At 45.5% G+C, this 21235-nt stretch overlaps 1 protein-coding gene across 6 annotated transcripts in view; it reads left to right on the top strand.

The window, feature by feature from the left end:
- The window catches only part of BACH1 (BTB domain and CNC homolog 1), a 39773-nt gene extending 19327 nt beyond the window's left edge, over window positions 1–20446 (top strand). For all 6 annotated transcript variants that reach the window (XM_084800832.1, XM_084800834.1, XM_084800835.1 and 3 more), the window contains 4 exons: window positions 432–728; window positions 4840–6186; window positions 8939–9145; window positions 16444–20446. In XM_084800832.1, the coding sequence (XP_084656958.1) occupies window positions 492–728; window positions 4840–6186; window positions 8939–9145; window positions 16444–16878 (2226 nt within the window). In that variant the 5' untranslated portion in view covers window positions 432–491 and the 3' untranslated portion in view covers window positions 16879–20446. The remainder of the gene's footprint in view (window positions 1–431; window positions 729–4839; window positions 6187–8938; window positions 9146–16443) is intronic.
- The last annotated feature ends 789 nt before the right edge of the window (window positions 20447–21235 follow it).

Here is a 21235-nt window from a genome sequence, read left to right as displayed (position 1 = left end):
TTTACCGTGTGCTGGTGGAACTTCTGCATAGAAGGCACAGTCATTGCCTAATCCCTCCTCATCATGGGTGAATGGGACACGGAGGATGGGGGGTCCCACCCCAATATGTGCCCTTCCCACGCTCGACACACCCATGGACTGCCTTGATTCCTGCTGCAGGCGTTTGCTGCAGTCAAACCTGTCCTGGGCTCAGGAAGGTCTTATGCTTTCTCTCAAAGATCTTTTTGTTAAAATTAGAGTTACTATCATCAGCCCACTTTACTTGAGGTTTGTTGAATGAGTTTAGATTGATCCTCCGGAGACTTTTCTTTTCCATTTGTTGTGTCAGTGACAAATACGACAAGTACCTGTTTTAATTTATATTGACAGTTTGTCATTTAAAACACGCTTCACAGGATTTGTTAGGTGACATCTTCCATGTGTGTTTGCAGGTCGGTTACATCGAGAAGCATGCTTTCCACTGCTCTCCCTGATCCCGTTTGCCACCCAGGATGTCTGTGAGTGAGAGCGCAGTGTTTGTCTACGAGTCCTCTGTGCACAGCACCAGCGTCTTGCTCAGCCTCAATGACCAGCGGAAGAAGGATGTGCTGTGCGATGTCACTGTCCTCGTGGAGGGCCAGAGGTTCCGAGCCCACCGCTCGGTGCTGGCTGCATGCAGCGGCTACTTCCACTCGAGGATCGTAGGCCAGACTGATGCTGCCGAGCTCACCATCTCACTGCCTGAAGAGGTGAGGGGCCACAGCGCTGGCGATTATAACCTGTTGTTGTTACCTAGCTACCTTCTGGTTACAAACGGAAACAAACTGTAGTCTCGGGAGGAGATGGGCATCCCAAGGAACCTTACCAGAGCATCCCTTCTCTGGCTTTTCTTACAGGAATATGTACATGGAAAACTGTTGAGGACAATAGGCCATATGGCCAGTGTTCAGCCATCTTGTCCAAGTCTGCACCTTTAAGTCTCTGTCTTTCCTAAAGCTTGCCTTTCACCAGGAACTAGCTGACCCTGTTGTGAGTCAACAGTTAGACTAAAGACAGATAGAGATGGAGCGACCCTGTTGTGAGTCAGCAGTTAGACTAAAGCTAGATAAAGACAGAGCAAGATACCCTGTGTGGCAGGACATTATGACCCTGCCTGGAATTCCCTGTGTTTTGAGAAAAGCATGCAGCTGGGTTGCTATAGCAATATGCTTCCCTGCCGTCTGACTATAAAAGCTGCTGCCTGACTAATAAAGTTTGAGAGTGTGATCAATCAGACTTGCTCTCCTTCTTTGTGTCTTGCATTTTCAGCAGGTGACCTTCCTCCCGAGTTTTAGTCGAATCCCATAGGCCGGGGCAGAAAGCTGTCACTTTGGATGTTAATACTTGTTGCTGTAATGCCTACATCTTAGTCCACCAGATAGATTACAGGCATTTGGAAAGGTTCTGCCTTAGGGAGGGCTGGCTCTATGGCTCTGTCCCTGTGAGGGACAACACACAGGTTAAGAGTGTGTGCACTGTCTGTCCCAACACAAATCCCATGAAAAGTAGGCACGGGGTAGTGTGCTTTTCTCCCAATTTCTTTTTTCTTAACATTGTCTGGGCTTTGGGATGAAAGGAGTGGTATGTTGTCTGGGCCAGTGAGATGACTCAGCAGGTGAAGGCACTTGCTGCCAAGCTGTTGGCCTGGGTTTAGTTCCCTGGACTCACTGGTGAAAGGAGAGAGCCAAATCCTGCAAGTTGTCCTCTGACCTCCACGTGCATGTTGGCACACACCCTCCCACGTCTCCCTCCCAACAAATAAATGAATGTTAAAAAAAAAAGTAGTTTGTTGTCTTACGGTAGAGCCCTGTTTTACATACACTTTTCCATCCCGTCCGTATAGTTCAGGCTTGTAAATATTAGGGACTGTGTCACTTCCCCAGCTTCAAGGAGCTTGTCTGAGGCGAGGTAGGGCTGGCCACACTCAATCTTCCTGGCTCTGCCTACTGGAGTGTGTGCTTTGGCAGTCAATGCTGTTTGCGTATTTTGACTTTGGACACAAGGAGTTTTAAGGGGAGTAGGAGGAAGTGTGTAGAACGTCTTGTGTATGAGAAGTCGTGTAGATGGTCCCTGTTGGGTGTGTAATTAGACAGTCTCCAAACTGACCCACAGGGGAGCTTGTGGCTGGTGCTGCATCTCCTGTGCGGCTATGGCTGCAGTGCTGGGGTGTGACTCTGGGGTACCCTACCACTGATCTTACAGAAGTGCCTCAATCCCAGTGGTGGTGCGCTTTCTATGGTTTATACTTCAGACTGTTGAACGAGGCTCCACAGGTTTGCTTAATGGATTTTTGACAGAAGACATATGCTTACACACATGTATGTATAACGTGCATATCTGGATGCCTCGCGTTCATTCTGACCCGACTACAAATCACAGGTTTTCAAATATTTGAGCTGTTTCACCACAGCGACAGATTGAAAAATTGCATATATTATTTGGTAGGTTTGGCTTTTTTTTTTTTTAATTGAGATGTGTATTCAGTAATGATAAACTTGGTGTAGTTGTAAGGAGTAATAGAGAGTCTCCTTGTAGACTTTGCTCGGTGGTCCCTGGCTAACGTTGTGAAAGATGAAGACTATTCCCCCAGGACACAGTCCACTCCTACAAGTCAGATGGCCGTACTGTTACACGCATTACTTAGGTTCCGTGGTGGGTTCTGTGATGGATCCTGTGATGGGTCCTGTATTCAACACCACTTAGGGTCCAGAACAGTGAGCACCAAGGTCCCATGTGCTTATACTAAGTCCTTCCCACACGCGGCCCACACACTCCCTTTCCCTCCTCTGTCTCCAGGCCCTGGCAGCTACTAATCTGCCCTCTCTCTGTGAAGTTGTCATGTGAAAGGGACCCTTTGTGTTCGTGACCTTTACCCCTAAGGGTCGTCCCAGTTTCCTGTGTCAATAGCTTATTGTCTGAGGCTGATGACCACTATGATAGTTTCATCTTAATTTTTCTTTTTAGAATTTTTTTTCCCCCATGGTAGGAACTGAGATTTCAGCTTTTATCTGCTACAGAAAGAAGTTGATACAGAGTTTTTGTGAAAGCATGTTTTCCTTTACAAGGGATAGAAAGAAAGCTGGGAGTGCAATTTCTGGTCGTATGGTGGTCATGCATTTAGTTTTAGAAGGAACTACCAAGTGGCTTTTTAAAGTGGGTGTTTATTTGACATTCCCACAGGCATTGAGAATGACCCAGTTTTGTTCTTTCTAAAGAATTTGGTGGTGTGCATTTTATTTTTAGCTGTTTCAAGCTAAATGCTGCAAGGTTAGTGTGTTTTAGGAGAAGCTTAGTATTTTGGTCAGATAGTAAGTAACTCTTAAGATTTAACCAAGGGTGAATATTCTCTGCACGTTTTCAGCCTTGCAAATACAGTCTCAGTATAAATGCACACTGTCTGCTTAAAGGTTCTGCTGCCCAGTGCCCTTGAGTCTGCTGAAGGCGCACGGAGACAGAGTTGTAGAACCTTTATAGTCTGGATCATTAAAAATGTGATTATTACATGTATTTGGCACAAGACAGTACTTCCTTTTTCTTCTTTCTTTTTCTTTTTTCTTTTTTTTTTTTTTAACCCCTCCGAGACAGGGTTTTTCTGTGTAGCCTTGGCTGTCCTGGACTGACTCACTTAATAGATCAGGCTGGCCTCGAACTCACAGAGATCCACCTGCCTCTGCCTCCCCGAGTGCTGGGATTACAGGCGTGCGCCACTGTGCCTGCCAGTACTTCCATTAAAAAAAAAAAAGATTTGTTTATTTATTTATTTTTTTAGGGGTGTGTGTGTGTGTGTGTGTGTGTGTAGCGGTGTGATGTGAGTACAATGCCAACAAAGGCATCCAGTCTCCCAGAGCTGGAGTTACAGGCATTTGTGAGCCTGTCCATATGGGTGGTGGAAACCAAGCTGAGACCCCCTGCAGCAGCTGCAAGTGCCCGCGGTCTCTGACTCTCTCTTCAGCCAGTGCTTAGGTGCATTTTTATAAGGACTTTTCAAGTTTTTAAAAATTCTTAAAACTTCCCCTCTGTAGTTTATTGTTGTTGATGTCGTTTGGCCTCCTCTGGGAGCTGTTTAGCCTCAGACACCTGGCAAAGTCATTGTCCTTCTGGCAGGGCTGTGGTGCGTTGGTCGCGCTCTGTTTCTTAGAGGACTTGTTTCCACATGGGGCAGTCTTGGTGCTGTCTCAGTGAGTCCCCTGTGTTGGTACAGAGTTCCTAAAGTGAGGGTTAGTCCTGTTGATGAGGTTGGACTCTGCTCTGTCCGTCTCCCTTAGGTTTGCATTTCCTAGGGCAGTTGTTCTCAGCCTTCCTAATGCTGCGACGACCCTTTAATGGCAGCTCCTCATGCTGTGGTGATTCCCAACCAGAACATTATTTTCTTTTTTATTTCTTTCTTTTGGTTTTTTGAGACAGGGTTTCTCTGTAGCCTTGGCTGTCCTGGACTTGCTTTGTACACCAGGCTGGCCTCGAACTCACAGAGATCCGCCTGCCTCTGCCTCCCGAGTGCTGGGGTTAAAGGTGTGCACCACCATGCCCAGCCATAACATTATTTTCATTGTTACTTCATAACTATAATTTTGGTACTTTTTATGAGTTAAATAATGTAAATATCTGGTATATAGGACACCTGATATGCGGCCCCCTCTGAAAAACTTGTTTGCTCTCAAAGGGGTTGCGACGGACAGTTTGAGAACCGCTGTAGTAGATTAAAGTGCCTGCTTGAAGACCACAGAGAAGTTTGTGTCTGCCTCTTGCTTTCCTACGTCTGTGGTCACGGCTAGACAGCTGCTAAGTGACTTGCTTTTTTTTTTCCGTCTTGTGTACCAACAGGTAACAGTTAAAGGATTTGAACCTTTAATTCAGTTTGCCTACACTGCCAAACTCATTTTAAGCAAGGACAATGTTGACGAAGTGTGCAGGTGCGTGGAGCTTTTAAGCGTACACAACATCGAGGAATCCTGCTTTCAGTTTCTCAGGTTTAAGTTTTCGGACTCCACCGCAGAGCAGCAGGAATGCGCGAGGAAAAAATGCTTCTCCTCACAGTGTCGGAAAGCAGACTTTACGTTTTCACTTTCCGAACAGAAAGACCTAGAAATTGATGAAGCAGAGGAATTATTGGAAAAGAAAAATGTTCAGACTCCTCAGTGTGACCCCCAAATGTGTCGGGGCAATGTGAAAGCATCCCCTCCTCTCCAAGACAGCGTCACTCAGACGTGCCAGTCCCCGTGCTTGGAAAAGGATGGAGCCCTGGCATTGCCATCTTTATGCCCCAAATACAGAAAGTTCCAGAAAGCATTTGGAACTGACAAAATCCGTAGTACCCTAGACTCTGCCATCAAAGATGTCCGTGCCGCTTCTGTCCAACCAAATGAGGCATCCGAACTTGAGTGTTTAGGGGGAGTGCAGGGCTGTGCAGATTTGCAAGTGATTTTAAAATGTGAAGGAACGAAGGCAGCCATGGAGACAGAAGAGCCAAAGTGCAAAGACCCCACCTCTCAGTGCCCTGCAGAGCAGGCAGAAGTGCCTCCTTTGCCTCAGAGTTCTGCAGATCCTCATGGGTTCTATCCCTTGTCTGTCTTACACACGTACGACCAGTCAGGTGATGCGGGCTTTGCTGGGATGCAAAGTAAAACAGTGAAAACAGAAAAGCCTATGTCGGTTCCAGAAGCCCAAGAAGAGAAGCCACTTGAAAATCAGGATTTATACCTGAAATCTGACATGGGCCCCAAAGAAGACAGCAGCAGCCTGGCATCCGGTGATCGGAGTAGCGTGGAGCGGGAAGTGGCAGAGCACCTGGCCAAAGGCTTTTGGAATGACATTTGTAGCACGGACTCTCCTTGCCAAATGCAATTGTCACCTGCCGCAGCCAAAGACAGCTCAGAACAGGGCTACTCACAAAGGCGGTCTGAGTGTCCCTGGTTGGGCATCAGGATCAGCGAGAGCCCCGAGCCAGGCCAGCGGACCTTCACAACGCTCAGCTCCGTCAACTGCCCCTTTATAAGTACTCTGAGTTCTGAAGGCTGCTCAAGCAACTTGGAAATCGGAAACTACGATTATGGCACGGAGCCTCAGCCGGACCCTTGTCCATATGCTTGTGTGATTAGCTTGGGTGAGGACTCAGAGACCGACACGGAGGGCGACAGCGAGTCCTGTTCTGCCAGGGAGCAGGAGTGTGAGGTGAGTGAAAGTGTGCTCTCAATAATCAGACAGCCATTCATTGAGAGGTACTCTTGCACCTGGCGCAGGGACGCAGGGACGGAGGCAGGGAGGCAGGAAGAGACCACTTGACAAACTCCAGCACGGTGAGATGGAGTGTAGTGAGTTTGAAAGGCTGTCGTGTGCACATACCTCACACTGGTGTGTGTGGATTAGTCACGGGGGAAATGCACATCACAGGTGGGATAGCGATTCCGTCATTGTGGTTAACAGTGACTTTTAGGTGAAGATACCATGTAGTCTGTAGTATCCGTAACTTACAGGTTGTCAAATCTGAGACTGGTCTGTGTTGGTGAGCTGTGGTTGGCTGTGAGAGTTGCTGCTGGACTGTAGTATATAGGGAAAGTTTTCTTAGACTTAATTTTTCTTAGCAATTGCTTTTATTTATTATTTATATTTTTATTTAGTCATTTCAGGTATTCATTTAATGAATATCGTTTTTAGGGTTTTTTTTTCTGTTTTTTGTTTTTGGTTTTTTTGAGACTGGTTTTCCCATGTAGCCTTGGCTGTTCTGGACTCGCTTTGTAGACCAGGCTGGCCTCGAACTCACAGCAAACCACCTGCCTCTGCCTCCCGAGTGCTGGGATTAAAGGCATGCATAACCTCCGCCTGGCCTTAACAAATATCTTAGTAATTTATCATGAATGATGTGTAGCTACTGACTGGCATTAGCCACACCAAGCTTGATCTGTGCATTTAGTATGTACAGCTTTGTACTTACTACTTAATTCCTGTTTTCTGTGAGATGCTGGTTCCATAATAGTAAGTAGGGACCCGTGTATTAGAAATTAGGTTGCTTGAGTCTTCAAAACTCAGTTTTCTCTTTATAGTGGCAATTCTCACTTTGCTTTTATAAATAACTTTTAGTCATCCGTTTTCCTTTTTGTGTGTGGGTTTTACCTGCATTTTGAGTTTGTAAAACATGAGGCCAGTCCTCGTAAGGGTCCCTGAGTGTACAGCATGGCGTTGTTAGCTACAGTCATTGTATTAGCACAGCGTAGCTCTATAACACGTTTCTGTAATTTAAACTCACTCAAGGCCGGCCGGCTGTGGTGGCGCACGCCTGTAATCCCAGCACTCGGGAGGCAGAGGCAGGCAGATCGCTCTGAGTTCTAGGCCAGCCTGGTCTACAAAGCGAGTCCAGGACAGCCAAGGCTAACACAGAGAGACCCTGTCTCAAAAAACCAAAACTCACTCAACACTTTGTGTCCCACTACCCACCTCCCAGCCCTTGGTTTGGCAGTTTCAGTTATCAACTGTAGTAGGTGAGATAACGTAGGAGTGACTCTGTGGAATTTGGTTTATTTCACTTAGTATAATGCTCTTCAGATAGCAGGCTTTCCTTTTTATACGCACTGTACATACACGTCACATTTCCCTTATTCACTCACTGTGTGTGGATGTCCACACGGTCTCCATCTCGGCGCTTGGGGATGCGAATGCCGCAGTGAACGAATGAAGGCAAACATCACTGTGGGCTCTGACTTCAGTTCCTCTGCACTGAGTAGGATCACTAGCTGTGTGGCACACGTTTTTAATGCTTGTGAAAACTTGATGCTGGTTTTCACAGCAGCTGTACTGATTCCTGCCAGCCCTGACATGCCATTTTTCGTCTTTGTCTTTTGTGCTGTAGCGCTCAGATGGCATAAATCTGCATCGGCTGCTTTTTCCTGGAAAGGGAGGGATTGTAAGGCCCTGGGGCTCGGGCACCGGAACCACCAAAACAGACCAAAACATATTCTAGGGAGAAAAAATACTCCTAATTTGTTCTTGCTGTTTCTTCATCAGCAAGTGAGATGAATAGCTTTTAAAATACGTCACAGAAAGCTACATTTTTGATAGAAAAGAAATTTCCTGCAGTGCTATAGAAATGCCTGGCGTGTACTTAGACTAAAACTGTGTTGTGTCCTTGCCATGTGGCAATATTCTAAGATAAAACGGACTTTATTTCGGGAGATGAGCATAATTAAAAATACTTTACGCAGACACTTGAGGATGCTGTTAACATAGTAGATAGTAAAATTTCTGCTGCACATGGGTAGGAAGATCAGTTCCGGTTTCAGTGCATCACTGTTTGGCTGGTCTGTCTGCCTTGCGGAAGTGTTTGACTTCTGAACACTTTCCCAGGCTTAGGAGTGTCAGGTGGACTGTTAGCTCTTGTTGGGGTTGATTATGTAGAAACTGGAGAACAGAGCCCCTCCCCCCCATTTTTTTTTAAAAAAAGACAGGGTTTCTCTGTGTAGCCCTGGCTGTCACTTTGTAGGCCACGCTGGCCTTGAAGTCAGAGATCCACTTGCTTCTGCCTCCCAAGGGCTGGGATTAAAGGCGAGAGCCACCACACCTGGCCAGAGGCCTATTTTTTAAGGCTTTATTTTCTTTAGATATGTATGTATGTATGTCCCTGTATGGGTATGTGCACGTGTATTCTGAGGTCCACAGAGAGCACAGGCGTTGGATCCCATGGAGCTGGAGATACAGGCAGGTGTGAGCTGCCTGACGTGGGAGCCCGACACAGAACTCGGGTCCTCCGCAGGGTCAGGGAGCAGTCTGAACCCCCTGAGCTGTACCTCCAGCGCCAAAGTCTGAGCTCTTTTGTAATGTGTTAAACTCTCTGAAAAATGTAACGCGTGTCTTCACCTGTAGCTACTGCGTAGCGCATGTCTTCATTGTTGTCGTTGTAGTGGTTCCTAATGTTTTTTATTTTACATTCTAGGTGAAGCTGCCATTTAACGCTCAACGAATAATTTCACTCTCACGAAATGATTTCCAGTCCTTGTTGAAAATGCACAAACTGACCCCAGAACAGCTGGACTGCATCCATGACATCCGCAGAAGGAGTAAGAACAGAATTGCTGCGCAGCGCTGCCGCAAGCGGAAACTTGACTGCATCCAGAACCTTGAGTCAGAGATCGAGAAGCTGGTAAGTGGGAGGAGCTGGTCAGTGGGAGGAGCTGGTAAGTGGGCGGAGTTGGTCAGTGGGAGGAGCTGGTAAGTGGGCGGAGTTGGTCAGTGTGGAAAGCTGGTAAGTGGGAGGAGCTGGTCAATGGGAGGAGCTGGTCAGTGGGGGAAGCTGGTAAGTTGTTACTAACTCCCAGACCTTTCTGTTGTAGAATAGCTACTTAAATTCCAAGGTAAGGTTCAGGGTTCAAATACCATTTAAAAGAAATTAGGACATGTTCAGAAAGATTAGAAGATACAAAATAATGTTTTCTTTTGACTATTTTGATTGTGTATGCATTCTACAGTTTTAGCATGATATACTAAAATGTGTAGGTGGGAAACTATTTCTGGAAATTTTATTTTTAATGATTTTTTTTTCAATTTAATTGCTGTTCTGTCTAATCCTTAGTGGTTGAATAAAGATTAAAGCAATTACACAGCACTTTAATCTATGATGTTTGATGCCTGTAAAAGCTTATTTTCCGGTTGGGTGGAACTGTGAACCTGAATTACCTGTTTTGGTTGATACCAAAACCAAGCGGATGAACTGTTGTGTCTCTGCCAAGGGGGAAGTTCGGATGTGTTACTGTGCTTTGAGGAGAAGCCTTTGCACTGCAGCGCGATCTTCAGCGCGAGGACCACCTGCTTGCTGGACGGCTCTGCGCCCGCATCAGCACAGAGTACACTGGAGGATGTATTAATTTGTTCCCATTTCTGTTTTCCTCTTGTGGTCGTTGGAAGAAAGCACCGTGTGTGAGGACAGATACGGGGCTAGGCCAGCTGAGGCAGGGCCAGGCAACAGGGCAGCAGCCTGGAGACAGGACAGAGGGTCCTCAAATACTAGTTCTGTGTTTTTGCTAGTCAAGGGTGAAAGGTTAAAGTTGTGTTTATAAGCGGCCTTCAAGCATGTAGTTCTGAGTAAGAATAGAAACAGTATAAGGTTATAAAAAGAAGTCTTTATGGTTTTAAGAGTAGTTAAAACATAATATTTTTATTATGTGTATGCTGTGCACATACGTTAGGGAGAAGGTACAGTAAAACTGTAAAGGGATGAAGGGGAAATCCGGGTGAGAACACAGACCAGAGCCCTAGGACCACAGAGCAGACTCACACAGCCAGCAGGGCCTACGCATGCCTTTACGCTGTAGTCTCTCGTATGTCCCAGTTCAGCTCTGGCTGAGCTGGCAGTGCTGCTTGTTGGTTACTGCAGTGTACTGTTGGCTTACAGGGACTATTTTATGATTGAACTAGAGTGCTTGCTTCTGCTTCCTCCGCTACGATCTCTCCCCAACTGATCATCACTTACAGTCCTCTGTAACATTCACCAGTTTTCTCACACTCCTAAAGATATACAAGACTGAGGAAGACTTACTTTATTTTATGTACAGGCAATGTGCTGTGTATTTGCAGTTCCCCGTTGCCTGGCTCAAAGGGCCCATTTTGGGGACTGAAGGCAGATATTAGGTTGGTGGGTAACTTTTCTTTTTTTTAAGCAGAATTCATTTATGCAGGGTAGTAAGGAGGGTAGGAGATGCAGTCTAAGGTGTAGGTGGGAGAATGTTATTTACTATATAGTTACGATGTTCATTTGCAAAGAGCAAATGATTTCAGAAGGACTTCCAACAATTACGTACTGTAGAGTGAGAGCCAGTAAATACCAGCTAGTTCTTGTTACGCCTGCTTCATAGTTTACTTACACTCAGTAAGTAAACTTCCTTCCTGATGTCTCCTCCTAACTTGTGTGGTAATTCACTTACTAGTGCTAGGATGAACACCCCAACCACAAGCAAATTCCAACAGCCCACCATCTGGAGAAGGGAGTCAAGGCGGGAACCTGGAAGCGAGAGCTGAGGCAGAAGGTCACACAGGAGTGCTGCTTATGGACTCACCCTCCATGGCTTCGCCCAGCCACCCAGGCCAGCTGCCCAGGGGCAGCACTGCCCACAGTGGGTGGAGCTCTTCCTCATCAATAACTGATCCTGCGAATGCCCCAGCCCTTCTGTCGCAAATGTTTTTTCAGTTGAGGTCTTTTCTGGGATGGCCCTAGTTTGTGTGAGGTTGACAGAAAAGTGACCAGCTCAGCTGTGAACTCTGATTGGACCTCTGCCCTCTTCCTTTCAGCCCTGAAGGCCTCCTTTCATCTACAGAAAGGCCACTGCGTCCCAATGCAAGGCTGGTAGTTCCTTAGCCCTTTGTGTGGCCTCAGCAACCAAACTAGCTAGTTTCCTGTTTACCCGTTGCATTGATAGGGACTCTGGCTGCCAATACTGAGGACCTTCTGAAGAGTGGACCGAATACTCAAGCTGTTAGGTGGTGGAGTCTAGAGGGCGGAGCCAGGTCTTGTGAATTGTGTGGGACCAGACCAGAAACCCATGAGAGGGCTGTTCCCAGCTCCTGAGGGATTTGTGAGGATGGGTAACATTTGCAGTCAGCTCTAAATTCCCTGAGAGGAACAGGGAGGACTGGCCTCACGAGGCTTAGTGCCCTCGTGTGTGACTAGAGCAGAAGCCATAGCAGAGAGCTGAGAATCCTGCCTTTTCAGAGCAGGCCAGGCAGGTAGCTGATGGCGGGCTGCTGTGAGCACAGCTGAGTTCCTTCACTGGCCGCTTTCCACAAGCCCGTACCTGGAAAGTCCTGTTGGCTTATGTGTGGTGCTGCTGGGCTGTGGTTGTCCATCCCTCAAACCCCACTCAGTCTTTACCACTCTTCGTTCTGGTCATTTGTACAAACCCTAGTTGCATAAGTGAGGGACATACATAGGACAGATTTCTGTCCTGCCCCACACGTCTTTCTCCAACACAAAAAGGGGAGGGGGCAGAAAGTTCTTAGCAGTGAGTAAGACTCAGGAAGCTGGCACAAGTAAGAGATGTGGTGTTTAAAGTAGAAATGTGAGCTGTACAGTGACATCATGGCCGTGCTCCCCTGAACCCGACTTTCCACACTGGAGAAGCTCACAGGTGGCTCTCACTGTGTGGAAGGTGAGGCAGGGGAAGGGAAGCCACAGGAGAAAGTGTGTAGAAAGTGGTAACTTCTGTAGACCACAGCAGATGACTCCCAGGCTAGCAAGTTGCCCCAGTGAGCAAAGAGCTTGGTGCCAAGCCCGACAGCTTGAGGTTCATCCATAGGACCCACATGGTGGACTGAGAATTCTCTCAACTGGTCTCTGATCTCCACTTACGGCACATGACCCTCCTCCAAGTAATAAATGGAGTGGTACTAACGGGCGCCCCACCCTGCAGGGTCACTGACAGGGAGGAGTGTGAGTTATCTACTGTGTGAGAGATACGGAGACACAGACAGTCCAAGAACACTGCTTTGCACCTATCTCTGCAATGTGAGACCCGGGCTGCTCCTCAGGACTGAACTGCAGGAACCAGTGCTGTCACAAGATGGGTTCTGTGTGTGTCACACTCCTGAAGTCCCACCACAGGGGCAAGGTGTGGAGGTGTCAACAGGAACACTGATATTGCTGATCTGTACAAGCTGGACCAGTATATGTGTCTCAGGTTTTGTTTGTTTTTTGAGACAGGCTTTTTCTGTGTAACAGTCCTGGCTGTCCTGGACCGGCTTTTGTAGACCAGGCTGGCCTGGTATTCACAGTGATCTGCCTGCTTCTGTCTCCCAAGTGCTGGGATTAAAGGCGTGTGTCATCACACCTAGCCTATCTGTCTCAGTTTTTAATGAAATATTTTACAAAGGAAAAAAAAAATAAAATAGGGAAAAGAAAGCTAAGGACATAGAGAAAATACTTTGTTTTAGCTGAGCAGTATTTCTACTTACTTTAGGTACAAATGTGGACTTTATGCCAGCCCCATTTTTTTTTTTTGTATTGTAAGCTAAGTGTTATTTCAAGAGTCCAAACGTTTAAAAAAAACCTTAAAGTATAAAGTAAACAACTTATGATAGACTAGGTTTGCTACTGAAGCAAACAACAAAACAAAACAAACAACAAACAAAAAAACAACAACAACAAAACCCAAACATATTCAAACAGTATAGCTTGAATATACAGTTGTAAGGGGCCCTGCTGTACACAGTAATGCTCCAGGACTCGCTCACTTGCCCTCCAACCCAGAGCAACATCTAATCTGCATGTGCCCGTGCAGGCGTGCGTTCTTCTGAGCTGTATCTTCACTGAGCTCTCTTGTGTTTAGATAGGTGCAGATACAGAAATGCTCACAGCTTCAGCAAGGAACGCATCGTTCAGATTTGCAGGCCAGGAGCGAACAGGAGACAGCTCAGCCCAGGCAGCACCATTTTGATGTTTGGAAAGTGGCCCAGTTGCCTCCTAAGACATTTTTTAGAACATGTCCCTGTTAAGGATCATGTGACTATAATCTTAAGAAGTTAGCTTGTGTTTGAAGTTGGGGTACTCAGACACCATTCTCCTGACCCCAGTACTTAGCCTAGGGCTTGGTGCATGTTAAGTAAGTGCAGAACTGTTGCCACCTCCATTTTAGGCAGAGTCTCCCTTAAGTTGCTAGGTTCTCTTTCAACTTCTCCTTTGTTTGGGAGGTGCTGATAACAGCTCTACAAAGCAATTATGTTGGCTTCCTTTTGTTTACTATGTATCATCTATTCTGACTGGCCACCGTAAGTTTATATTTTAAATTAGAATAAGTAGAAAAACACCTGTTAACTGTCACAGATGTGGATGGGTAGGAGTTGCTTGGATTGTGAGGAACAGATGGAAGATTCTAGATCTCATGGTATACCTGGGCACAAGTCATCTTTTGTAAGACATTCTTATTTTTAAAATTGTGTGTTGGGTATATGTGTATCTGTGAGTGTGTACTTGTGTGTGAGTGTATGCACATGTGTGCCCATGTGCTCATGAGAGGCCAGAGGAGGATATCAGGTGCGCTTCCCCATTGCCCTCTGCCTTTCCGCCATGAGACAGGCTCTTCCACCAAATTTGTAGCTGGCTGTCTTTGTTTTATTTTTGATTTTATTTTTTAATTTTTGGCTGGTTGGCTGGCCAGCAAGCCACAGCAATCATCCTAAGGCCCTTTTCTACCCCCAGTGCTGGGGCTACAGAGCATCAGCCACACTTAGCTTTTTAATGTGCTTTCTGGGGATTTGAACTCAGGTCCTTACACTTGTGCAACAAGCACTCTTGACCCACTGAGCCATCCTCCCAGGCTCTTCCTGGACATTTTAATGTCATCTCTTACTCAGTGGGACAGGAGTGTGGATATGGAGGGACCATATAGATAGTTAATATAGAATTGCATAAGTCTCTTAAGCAATGGTTCTGATTGGTGGCAGGAAGCCTGGGGTCACCGTCGCAGTCCAGCATCACTTGGCTTCACTGTGTTGCTAGTTCGAGTGGCTTCATCTCAGTTAAACGGAGGGATGCAGACTTGAGTATTGCAGCACCTGAGTAAAGGGTCCTTTTTGTTTCTATTCCCATTAGGACGGGCTTCTGAGAGGTTCAGAGAAGAGAGGGGACAAGTGGTTTTAACCGTGGTCTTTCTCGGGAGGAGGAGTCAGTGCTGTTCCTGACACCTGCAGACTGATTTTATCTGAAGTCTGTAACTGACAAATTCTGTGTAAGAGGAAGTGTCGACCCAGCGTACACAGTACACACAAGATGCGCATGCTCATTCTTGACCCACTCTTACTATGTTTGGAAAGAAACCTAGAAATCTAAGAAATTGAAGACTTCCTTTGCAATATAAAAGTTTATATTATGCTTATAACAAAGGAATTCCTATTCATTGCCTACTTAAAAATATTATATAATTTTAACATTTTCCACTGTAGATATTTTTTTGTATGAAGCTGTAATAGTACATATGTATCAAGAAAGCTCTTACTACTTTTTAAAATGTTTTTGTGCCAGAAGGGACCTAAAGTATGCAGAAATTATCTCTGTGAAATACCCCATCTCAGTGTTCTCCAGCAACGTCAGCTATCCAGGACCTGTCAGGGAGCAGAAAGTAGACAGAGGTCACCTCTGGTTCCCTAAGACAGTAGTCATATAATTTTCATAAGCAGAACCTTTGACCTTCTGGTAACATTTATTTACTCTCACGTTACAAGCAGCTTGATTATTAGGTTGCTCAGCTCATAGCAGACTAGGGGTGAAATGGTAGGACGGGAAAGAGGAGGCAGTTTGTGGTGAGACCTGATGTGGGCAGAAGGGCCAGGGCCAGGAAAACTTGAAAAAAAAAATTGTGGTACACTTTCTTGTAGAGATTTAAAAAAGAACAAAGCAAAAAACAAAAAACCCTCACTAATGAAAACAATTAACCCAAAATGAACCCCTTCGCTCCCTAAACTATGGGACTCACCTCCCAGCCATCTTGTCTATGGCTCTGCTGAACTCTTATTCCTGTTTGCTAAGTCACCACGTGTGGATTATGTAGCTGAGGGTGCATACTTAAAATCGTTGGCCGAATCTTGGTCTCACAGTGACATCTCGGGAAAGCAGACAGTATCTAGGAACACTTGGTCTCCACACAAGTCAGGTCCACACTTACCCACAGTTCACACCCAGACCCTAGACTGTTGTTTGTCTTGGAATCATCCCAGAACCCAGGCCAGTTGATCCCCTACTCTGCCTTATTTAACACATCAGTGTGTCATTTACAAGCATAAAGATGTTCAGTGGTGATGGCGACTCTACACATGATGGAACACTCGTGTGCACACCCATGTTATCTTTCTACAGTGTGAAAAGTTGTGAATTCCAGCATAGGCCTGACTCTTGGAGTTTTGGATGAAGGATTATGAGCCTTTGATATTTACTGTGTGTGGGTTCAATTGTCAGCTTACGTATTCCTGTGCGTGGTACTATACTACATTACACGAGGACACTGTTATCCATGTGCATATTACACACCGATCACACCCCCCACTTCCTTTTCTCACCTCCTGTTCCCTTTAGTCTCCTTTATTCCTCTAGACTTGTTCGTGTTTTGAACACTGGCTTCATTCCCTTCATGTAAACTGCAGTTGCATCTGTTTTCCTGCAAACGACATAACCTCATTTTTCTCTGTGACAGAAAAAAGTTCCATTGTGTTCTTAAATATCACCCCTTCCTCTGTGGTCGCACACTGGGTTGGCTCCATGACTTAGCTGTCGTGCCTAGTGCTGCACGAAGCAGTGATGTGCAGGAGTCTCTGTGTTGAGCTGACGTGGGTGTGCGTTTGAGTTGGTTGAAAAGGAAGCATTCCATGTGGTCCTGCTGAAGGAGAAGGCATTGTAGGTACTGCATGTTTGACTGCAATAAACACGAGCCATTGTCTTCTCTCTCTCTCCCCTCTGCGCAGCAAAGTGAGAAGGAGAGCTTGCTGAAGGAGCGCGACCACATCTTGTCAACGCTGGGCGAGACAAAGCAGAACCTGACCGGCCTTTGCCAACAAGTGTGCAAGGAAGCCGCTCTGAGTCAAGAGCAGATTCAGATCCTCGCCAAGTACTCGGCCTCAGACTGCCCGCTTTCCTTCTTAATTTCTGAGAAAGGAAAAAGTCCTCCTGGTGGTGAACTAGCCTTTGCTTCAGTTTTCAGCATGCCTGACGTGCCTCCAGCTGCACCCCCTCCCTGTGGGCGAGGGAGCAGCGAGGCCAGCCAGGAGCCCGTGCGGGAGTCCGAGCCTGCCCCTGCAGCTGCCCTGGAGCGGGCCACGCTGTTGGAGCCCTGTCGGCCGAGTGCCGGGATCTCAGACTTCTGCCAGCAGATGACTGAGAAGTGTACGACGGATGAGTGAACCGCATGAGCGAGCTGCAGCCCCTGGTTTCCTGCTGAAGTTCTGGCATCGTCTTGAGTGCCGACTGTGGCCGTGTCTTCTTGCTTAGCAGTCCTGCTTCCTATTGAGAGGATTTCTCTTTACAGTGACCCTGAGTTCTCCTTGAGTTTCCCAGGAGACATGACATGATTTACCTCTTGGATGCCGAAAGAATCACACGAGAAACTGTAGAGTCACCAAGTAGTGATCTCCCAGTATTCAAAATGACTTTGACAGTGGCAAGTGCAGCATCCGCCTCAGCAGCCTGAAGGATGTGCACACGGTCCTCTTGGGCTGCAGATAATCTACTGATCAAAAAGAAAACTCTCTCCCTAAGCCGTGCAGTGGTCATCTACCCGGAAAGGATATGCCAGCGCTGTGTTTGTATAGAGCTATAACATGGGAAAGAAATGCCCTTTGAACCTGGACTCTCTGTTCCTCAGCTCCACACAAAGTCCAGCATGGGCTGGACCTGTTGAGCGAGGCTCCCCCAGCAGGACCTAGTCAGAGGCCACAGCTGGCCTGAGCTGGAGGCCTCTACTCTCCTCAGTATTGACTAGAATTTTAGGCCGCACATACAGTAGATAAGTGTCATTTTCTCTGCTCTCACTTTTGTTCCCCCCTTTAGTCTCTGTGACTCCTAGGTTAGGGACTTTCTGTTCCCTGACTTTTTTGTTCCATGGAGGAAGAAGTGGGAACTAGGCCAAAGTGGCCCAAGTGTGCACAAACCGGCCAGAACCATAGTTGCTGTGGCCCCAGAGAGCTTCACACCACATGAGGCTGTTCATCTGTCTCATTGCAGGTCACCGATGCCCAAGAGGGCATTGGGGTCAGGGCAAAAGGAATGGCTGCGCTGACCAGAAGTGCAGCTCGTCAGCATCCTAGTGGAGAGCTGGTCTGCAAAAAGCCTTACTGGAGGCGAACGTGGACCCGCAGCTCTGCTGGTGCTTGAAACGATCAAATCTGGTCTCAGTCCATCATGGGTTTGCCCTCGGAAAGTCAATCTTGTGCTTAATTAATGTTGGCCGAAGAGAAATTGATCATAATGTGAGCAGTTACCCCATAACATTTTGCAGTGATTTTTTTTTTTTAAAGCCATTCTGGAATCTCACACTGTAGACTTCAGCAGTGGAAACAAAACGTTGTATATACAGGTTCAATATCCCTATCCAAGGAATGTGAAATGCCTTAAAATTGGAAACTGTTCCAAGTACCGAGCTGATACCAGATGTGGGCTCTTCCAGTCCTGATCTCATGAGGCAGGTCACAGTCAGACAGTACATTCAGAATCTTCTGAAAGCTACTTTATATGTCTAAGGTACATAGGAATTTCATAAGACTTTGGGAAGGGTCCGACCCTCATGAACCTTCTGTAGAAGTGGATTATTTGAGAACAGGAAAAGTTGAAGCACCTCTGTCTCAAAACATCTCCAATAAGGGATGCTCCCAGCAGCACTTGTAGTCCTGTGTCGGGGTACAGAGGAGCAGTCAATAGAACATCATATCTGAAAGAGACACTTACCTTCACTGCATGCTGTAGCTACTGAAGGGCCTAGGTGCGGGGAGGGGAGAGAAAGAAAGGGGGAGCGCGAGAGCAAAAGAGCGTTAAGTGCACACACTACCCTGAGTGTGGTATCAAGTCGGTAGCAAGCTAATGCTTGCTATAAGCTATGGGGACCAGCAACAATATTTCATAATTTTCATAGTAAGTTGTCAGATGTTGCCCTTTTTTTCTTGGGTGCAGGGAAGGAGGCAGGGTAGTATGTATTTCATCTTTGGAAGAGAAAATTAAATCGGAATTTAATTTGTGGAAACTTTGAAGAGGCCACTCAGTTTGCCTGGGAGAGAATGCTCACTCTGTGGTGATGCATCCCGTGTTTTACAAAAGGGTTGTGTGTACGTGTCCCCATGCAGCTATTTGATACTTGTGATATTAGATTTCAACATAGCGTAAAATAATATGAAAACGTCTCTGGTTTACAACGTGTAACATCTTACAGAAGCCAATGGAACCCTTGACTTCCTACCTCACTGTGCACTCAGCTGTCTGTCATCAGTTTCTGTGTGTACATATGTCAAACCTTTTGCTTTAATATAACTGTACATATTTGCTTTGGAAAATTACTTAACCATCTTAATGATGAATGAAACCCAGCTCTCTCCTCAGTTCAAAGGTTGTTTTGTTTGTTTTTTGAGACAGGGTCTCTCTCTGTAGCCTTGGCTGTCCTGGACTGGCCCTGTAGACCAGGCTGGCCTCAGACTCACAGTGATCTGCCTGTCTCTGCCTCTGGAATGCTGGGATTACAGGTGTGCACCACCACGCCTGGCTTTTTTTTTTTTTCTTTTCTTTTTTTTTAAAGACACTTGGTTTAAATTTCTCTCTACATATGAACAGTTTAGCATTAAGGGTTAATTTTAATGGTGTCTGGTAATTGGCCAAGTGTAATATTTCTTAAAATTTAGCATTACTTTTAACAGCCAGCATGTAATACAAGGAACTACACTACCTCATACCTTCCTGATTTTCAAGTTGTATTAGATGGACAGGAAAGATTTTCCTTTTGTCTTTTGGCCACAAGGTGAGTAAGTTTTCTATATATTGCACAGCATTTACATTTATGCCTATTTTAACATGAACTTCTAAAAACATTTTCTTTTCTAAGAAACTTCATTTAAGGCAATATTTTTTGGGGGGAGGGGATTCCGAAGACAAATGATAGGATCATATGTGTACAGCGTATGCCTTTTCCTTCATGCAGAGTTTTGACAATGCTTTTAGTTGGTGTTTTGCATATTCACACAATCATGGCTCCTTGTTATATGACCCGGCCTTCCCAGTGCCTGGTGACTTTTTTTTTTAAGCTCTCATGTCTGACTCAGTACAATAATGTCATCTTAAAATTTTTGCCCCTTATTTGAATACTATAGCTACAAGCAAATCATGATAAATTGTTATGTTCAAAAAAGTATGGAGATGACATTGCTTGTCCACCTGCAAGCTGTATAACAGTTTACTGTAGCTTGATGCTTAGCCAATTTTAAGTTAGGAGTTCAACATACATGATGCGGGAATAGTGGAGGTGGCATGAGGTGACTCCGCCACATTAACAACTTGGAAAAACAAGAGAAGCAAATGGCAATGTTACAGTGAATTCTCAGGTGAACTTCTCAGTTATGAAAACATCTATTTTGAATTTGTAAATATTTTAACTGTTTTATTAAGGCATGTACTAAACTATTCTTTGGCGCCTGTTGGGTAGAATGAAAAATTTAAAGCCATAATGGTAAAAGATGGCATACTGATTGTAACATAAACAAATAATATTGATTTTTTTGTATCTTTCATAATATAATTTTTCTAACTGCAATAAAACCACTGAACTTATATATTCCTGTCGTATTATGCCCATGTGTCATTAGCAGTACACTTTATAATATTTAATTTACATTTTCTTTCTAATGTGCTTGTCTGAATGTGTCAAAATAAAAGTATTAGATGACGATGATAGGGTGACAGTTAAATAAAGTTCCCAATACTGCTTTTAATTGACTAGAGTTGTACATTCCATTTCTCACTGCTCATGTGAACTTACTAATGTTAATCTTTTGATCAATTGCTAGAAATCAGATTATGTGTTGATGAGGGGGATTTTTGATTAGTTGATTGTCTTATGGCTTAAAAAAAAAAAAAGACTACCAGTGCTCTGGTGTCAAGAGACACAGATTTTTAGTCTTGCTTTTGAGTTACTTCATTTCAGTGTGTAGAGTAGAGACATGTAAAGGGTATTTATCTCTCAGCATCTGAGGAGATAGGGTAGTTGGTAAAGTGCTTGCTGTAGACCAGCATTCCCAGAACTCATAGAAAATGCCAGACATAGCCTCGTGATTCAGCCATTTGTGCCTAGCAATGATAACACATGTGCCATCTCTCAAATCTGTTGCTCCAGCAAGGCCTTGAGAGCCCAGCTTTGAGCAGCTACTTGGCTTTGAGGCCTTCTAAGGCCATAGTCTGTTCTGTTAACACTGATTTTCAAGTGTTTTACTGTAGGATACATAACTGCTGAGCATCCTCCAGCACGCAGGCAAGCTCTTAGCAGTCATTGTTCTAAGGTGTCTGGTCACACGGGTGCTGTGAAAGCCTGAGGAGACTGATGATGGGGTCGAGATGACATGAAAATGTTCAGGTGAGAAGCAGTGACAGGGTTTTCAGATGGCTACAGTTAGCCCGCCATGGGTGTACGTCGGGTGGCATTTGGACCTGTAACATTCCAACTTGTTATCAGTCAGTCAGTCAGAAAACACGTCTGCTTTCTGAACATTCTCTTGACACTCTGGAGGA

This window comes from Acomys minous (assembly GCF_964271855.1).
Source record: "Acomys minous genome assembly, chromosome: 11".
NCBI classification, from domain to species: domain Eukaryota; kingdom Metazoa; phylum Chordata; class Mammalia; order Rodentia; family Muridae; genus Acomys; species Acomys minous.
This window is presented reverse-complemented; position numbering and strand designations above follow the sequence as displayed.